General features: G+C 31.1%; 1 protein-coding gene across 1 annotated transcript; it reads right to left on the bottom strand.

Moving 5' to 3' along the window:
* Positions 1-336: 336 nt before the first annotated feature.
* On the bottom strand, positions 337-2762 carry LOC148279251 (tRNA dimethylallyltransferase-like; the record flags this gene model as incomplete). The annotated part of the gene is made up of 2 exons (XM_088230236.1): positions 337-962; positions 2625-2762. Coding segments are annotated over 2 exons (531 nt in total), but the record flags the coding sequence as incomplete, so codon positions are not given.
* Between the last annotated feature and the right edge of the window lie 3575 nt (positions 2763-6337).

Below are 6337 nucleotides of genomic sequence, written 5' to 3'. Positions count from 1 at the left end.
ATTTTCGCAAATTTCAAATAATGAATTTAAACAACACAAATAAACAAACAAGCATGTGATAACAAAACACATTGATTTAATTCAATTACAAATTTAAAAGCTTCAATAAAATTTATTTATCAATAAAATCACTATGTAAAGCGCCCTTGAGGTATTATATTACGAAAATGGCGCTGTATAAGTTATTCATAATAACAATAGTAATGATAACATAAAAATTCGTAATTTGGCATTTGATGTACGGTATACATAAGATAGCCAGTTTCATTTCAGCAAAAACTAGTATATTTTTAACGGATAACAAAACAGTAAGCTTGTTACTTCTAATTAGTTTAATTTTTTTATTTTTTTTAATATTATATTAATTTTGTATTGTATATAGTGACTAAGCTTTTATATGAGTTCTGACTAAAAAATGATTGTACAATCTGCTCGTGTTGACATTGTCCGTAAATAAATAAAGACGTTATCCGCAGAACAGGTATTCTTTGCATTTAGAGAGCCATATTGTGTACTGACGATTTATTTTGGGAAGCAAAATATCAATACGAAAATTATTTTTGAATTGCTTACCTTAGAATTTTTCTTCTGTCATTGGGATGCAGCCGGCTGGCCATCTCCGGATCCACTTCCTTAAGTTTTTTGAACAAGTACTCCGAATCCAATTTGCTTTCATCACTGTAATCTTCCACTACACTAGAACTAGCGCATGGTTTACCGTCTGACGGTGTGTCACCCCTTTCTCCCGAACCTGTTGTTTCTTCTGTTTCTTCGGACGTGTTCGGACTGTCAAGTTTTATCTTTTTGTACGCAGCTTTTTCCAGGTCTCGCTCATGGGTCAGTTTAGTTGGCTCGGAGGATGGCATGTCCTCGACGAGCACCTTCCAGAGAATCGATTCTATGTAGTAGTTGGTGCCACCCACAACTATGGGAATCTTCTCGCGGGATACTAAATCATCGATCTTAAACGTGAGTTAAGAAAAAAGTTGCAGGTAAACTAGATAAATAGATATCTCAAGAAAGAAGGAGAAATATAATAGATAAAATTAAATATCTTGGTGTATACATAGACCAAAACTTAAAATGGAAAGACCATATCAGTGAACTAGTTAAACGAATTGAAAATGTATATCCATATTTATTAGATTAAGGAATATTTTAAAAATCAACCATTTAAAAATAGCTTATTACTCAATTGTACAATCTTGGTTACAATATGGTATTGTAGGATGGGGTGGTGCATATGCCAATATATTAAACTCTCTTAAAATGGTACAAAGATTAATTATTAAAGTAATTTTAAAGAAACCCTCAACATTCAATACGGAAAGTCTATATAAAATATAAAAGGTTCATACAGTAGAGACTCTTGTAAAATAAATTATACTACACAAATTTATAAAAAAGAAAAAATAAAAGAATTTGAAATGAATAAGTCACTCAGATACCAACATAATATTAAAATTCCTCAATTCCACACAAGTCATGGTCAAAATAGCTTTGTCTTCAAAGGTGTAAAAAAATATAATAATCTTCCTAATGAACTAAAAACTATTAAAAATAATATGTCAATAAATAAATTTAAAGTTAATCTAAAGAATTTTTTTGAACACGTGTAAAAACAACATTAAATTTTAATTAGTATGAATGTATTATTGTTTTATGTTTTTAATTATATATCCTATGTTTTTATTTTTCTTTTCGTGTACTCGTATTTAAAATTATATAAACTCTTATAAATAAACAACTAAAACAGTGTAAGTCACTCTTCAAGCACGAGAGTTAGTATCTTTTTTTGGAGAGTTACAGTGATAACATTTACTAGATGTGTAAGAGTAGTTATGTTTGGAATTTTACAAAAACTTGTACTTTTTTGAAATTTATGAATAAAAAAAAAACGTTTTTCAAGAAGGAAATATGGAAATTTAGACAGATCCTTTACACGGTATAACATTCAGCTTTGTACCATTGAAAGGAACTTGTTTCTTTTTTTCCAGTAGATTTAATGTAAAGTAAAAAATACACAATCTTGATTATCGCATGAGTGGAAAATTCACAATTTATAAAGAACACAATAGAGTTTTTTCCTACCAATTAAAATATTAAAAGTAGGGTTTGACGATATTTATAATGATATTCATTGCTGATATAATATGATTTGGTAGGTGTCATTATTTTATAGACATACTGATTTGCTTTGGGTTTATGTTTGGGAGGCATTGGTCACAGATGTTAAGGAATATTCCTCGTCGCCTGGTAGTATTATAATGGTTGATATTGAAAAGAGATTTTGTATTCATATCGGAATTTTTTTTTTATATTTTAATAATTATCATGATGTTTTCGAAACCTGATTAAAGGTAATATAATGAGAGAGAATGTAAATTTATTTTCTTAATTTATTTGAGGTCAATTAAAAAAACTCTAGTGGTTTGGATGGTTCTGATAAAAACTATAAAAAATGAAATGAAGATGCCCGTTTAGGCGAATGTGCGCGATGATCAATAAAAAAGTTGAACGTAAGCCAAATTGAAACTAATATACGAAATTATCAGATGTGAATTTTTATCGTTAAATATCTACAAAATTGTTTAACAATATTTTATTATTGTTTAAAAGGATACGATAGAAACAGCTTTATTACGAAAATCCAGAACAGTATAGGTCTGATGTGGCTGCAGTATATCGAGACAATGATGAGGAACCATAGACCTTTCTTCGGGAGTAGCTTTGGCACTTACTATATCCAATCCTTTATAGATCTGAAAATAATAAAAACATTATATTAATAAAAATGCGCTCTTACAAATTTAATTTTTTTATAAATCAAATGCGTTTTTTTAAATTCGGTAATAAACATAGATATCATCATTTCCATAATCAATATAAGGTAATAATTGGACCTAATATCGATTATTTTTTTAAATACCACATAGTAAGTCAACTCAAATTAATATATACTGTATACAGAGTCGCTTTGACCATCTAACTAAGGTTATTTATCCCGTTCTAGGCTAATCAAAAAAATATATGATAAAGGTAAAAATGTAGTGAAAAACATAGTAAAAATGGAGTAAAAACATAGAAAAAAACATTTTTAAAAAACCCAGTAAAATACGTAGTAAAAATAAAATACATAGTAAAAAACACCGTAAAAACATATTAAAAACCCAATAAAATCCGTACTTAAAACAAAATACATAGTAAAAAACATATTTCTAAATAATATAGTAAGATGCGAAGTAAAAAGAAAAAAAACATAGTAAAAAACATGACAAAACATGTAGTAAAAAAATATATACATGCATCGGGAAAACAAACATATTTAAAAAAACATAGGTTGTAAAAACAGAGTAAAAAGTAATGAGAATCTTCAAAAATTAAATCAATAAAAAATCTAAAAACTAAAAATACATAATTGTAATTCAAATAAGAGCATGAGTTGGCCATCTAACAGCCACTATCAACCCTTTATTAATTGTTTATTTTTAGATTCCATTCCGTTGAGATATTTTTTAAAAATGAAGAAAACATCTTCAGAGAGACCAAAGCATAAATTGTATTTTTTTTAAAAAAATTAAAATTGTTTTACTTTTATTTACGTAAATATACGTCCAGCTGTTTTGAATGCATGCAAAATGTTTTTTTTTATTTTTATATTTTATATTCAATAAATTATCTAATAATTGAGATAATGTGAATTAAATGCTGGTTTTTTCCGATTAAAATGCATTGAAAAAAATTATACTTATCGGTAAGTAAGTACACATTAAAACATTTTGCAGTTTTACACAAAAATTAATTTTTTCCTATAAAAAATTTACACATCGGCAACAGTTATTTTGTTTTTCTTTAAAAAGATAAATCAATATAAGGTCCTAAAACATACCTGCTGTAATACATATTTACCTACATGAGAGCGCATCCCAAATTAGAATATGAAAGATGCTTTGGACCGTCGCAATACTCGAACGATACTCAGTATAAATATTTGTACCAGAATGTTACGGAATTTTCTTTGAAGATAAATACTAACTACGAATGAGTGCCTTTATAGTCCGGAGTTTTGAAACTTGGCATGATTGTTTCTTGGTATCTTTTGCATAACATACTAAAAGTCCCCGAGGGTGAGGGGTCCGCTTTTAACAATCAGTGCTTTACCTTTTCTAAGTTAAGATGAGGTGGTGGCGCACCTACTAAAAGCATGTATAAAAAATTACTTTTTGAGATATTTTCAAGTTTTAATAACTTCCTAACTTTCCCCCTCCCTGGTTTGACAAAAAAAAATCGTTTTGAAGCCAAAGCAATCAGCAAAACGAGAAAATAAATATTTTCTCCTCTAACTGTAGCATTAGTGTTATTTAATGATTTGTTAATACCACGTTGCACAATGCTGGTGTCGGTATCTCCATCAGTTATTTCTTATTTAAAGCCTGCGGTTGCCATTTTCTGACACAGCATACGAATTATCTTCTTTTTTTTATTCTCGTTTGTAAGAAATTGTTCTTGTTGAACTGTCACCCCCGTGGATTCGTCAAAATTAATGTTAACTGATGTTTTAAAGCTTTTTCACATTTGTTCAGCTACTATGAAGAGCTCTCATATCTTGCAGATATAAATGGGTGCACTTGGCACACTGTAAGTGCCCACTGGCATGAAAATAAGGAATTATTTTCTCAACACTGCAAAGGTGGGAATCCCAATCACCTTAGCGTTCTGCTGCAATAAAATGTTTCATTAGAGAAACCATGTGAAATATTTTTCAGTTTTCAAAGAGCTCAGGTCATTTCTCATTTTTTCTTGGAGTAAAGCTAGTTGGCCACTCTCTTTGGACATGTTTCGGGTTGTTCAGCATGTTTCATGTTCAGCCCTGAGTTCATTCAAGACTTCGAAGCTGTTTAGAAAATTTTGGGCAAAAACAGTTAGAAAAAGCAAGTGTCCTCTTACAGCATTGTAAATAATGTCTAGTAAACATTTTGTCAACAGAGTTAGCAGCAAAAATTGAGCACAATACCTTCTTGAGACCACTACATGCCATAGTGTGACTATTACACCCCAGTAAAGTCTCCCGACGCACAAACGGACGGAGGTAACGCTTAAAGGCGACTGGGGGACCGTGGCAAGATGGAGCGAATGGAACAAAATGCAAACGACAGTTGCGGGGGGGAGACAGCTTGCCAACCACATACCGCACACTGCATCCGAGGACATAAATCTCCTTGGCGGTCCCCTCATACACGGAAAAGTTGCTCGTTGTCAAACGATAAAGCTACCCGAAAGAGCTCTCTGTAATCTGGAAGCCTTAGCATCTTTGTGTTAAAAGAAAGTAATCCAAAAGTATTGAGATTGAAAACAATACCAACAAACAATAATGCCAAGTTTCAAAACTCCGGGCTTTTTTTCCCTCGATCATCTTTTTTTGGTCTAATTTGCCTGGGATTTTATACAAGTAGGCAAAAATAAACATTAATTCATCAGAACATACAAACAGGTTATTTTGCAACTGGTGAAAAAAAAATTTTCTTCATATTTGTATTATTGCAGATCTGACGATCTGTTCTACTTAGATGTTTCAGTCTCCCGTGATAAGACGATAAGACCCAACTATCCTCCCATCTCTTACGAAGTCTTCCAGATGGGCTCCGTCCGGAAGGCAATTCTTTGGCTGCTATGGACACCAGTCTATCTTTGCTCATTCTGTTTATGTTGTCTCTCCTGAATCTTCTGCGGAATCTGCTCCAGTGCACTATATCTTCGATTTCGCAAGTTTCCCGTTTAAAGTTATTTCTGACCCGGTCACGCAGTGCTTCCGGTAATCGATCTTAAGACCCTCATCTCTGATGTTCTCGTTTATTTTTGTATTTTTTTTTACTATTTATTTATTTACGGAAATATTGAATCCATTACCAATAGTAAATATATTACTTTAGAATAAATACAGGCACAATTGAAATAAAACACAACTAAAGACAATTAAAGCTAGGTCAAAAATAAGAATAGAATAGAAGACCCAGGAAAGAAAATGAATATAAAAAATAACAATAAGAAGGGAAGCTTAGGTTCTTAGAATATACGTACATTTTATAAGAATCAACAATATTTTGAGTTTGTCCAAATTTTCAACTCCCTGGGGAGCTGTTTGTATTAACATATTACAACAGAGATGAAGAACATTTAAGAGAAGGTAATATACAAGTCCAGGCATCTACAGGGCTTATAACCTGTCAATAGCTGGTATAAGTGGCCACTTTACACACTGTGAAACATTCACCATTCTGCCCATATTTGAACATCTATATTCCTTCAATTCTTTCATCTGTTGATGTTTGTGAAGTTA

Source organism: Micrasema longulum, unplaced genomic scaffold (assembly GCF_059751315.1).
Source record: "Micrasema longulum isolate JH-2025_06_02 unplaced genomic scaffold, ASM5975131v1 h1tg000742l, whole genome shotgun sequence".
Classification (NCBI taxonomy): domain Eukaryota; kingdom Metazoa; phylum Arthropoda; class Insecta; order Trichoptera; family Brachycentridae; genus Micrasema; species Micrasema longulum.
This window is presented reverse-complemented; position numbering and strand designations above follow the sequence as displayed.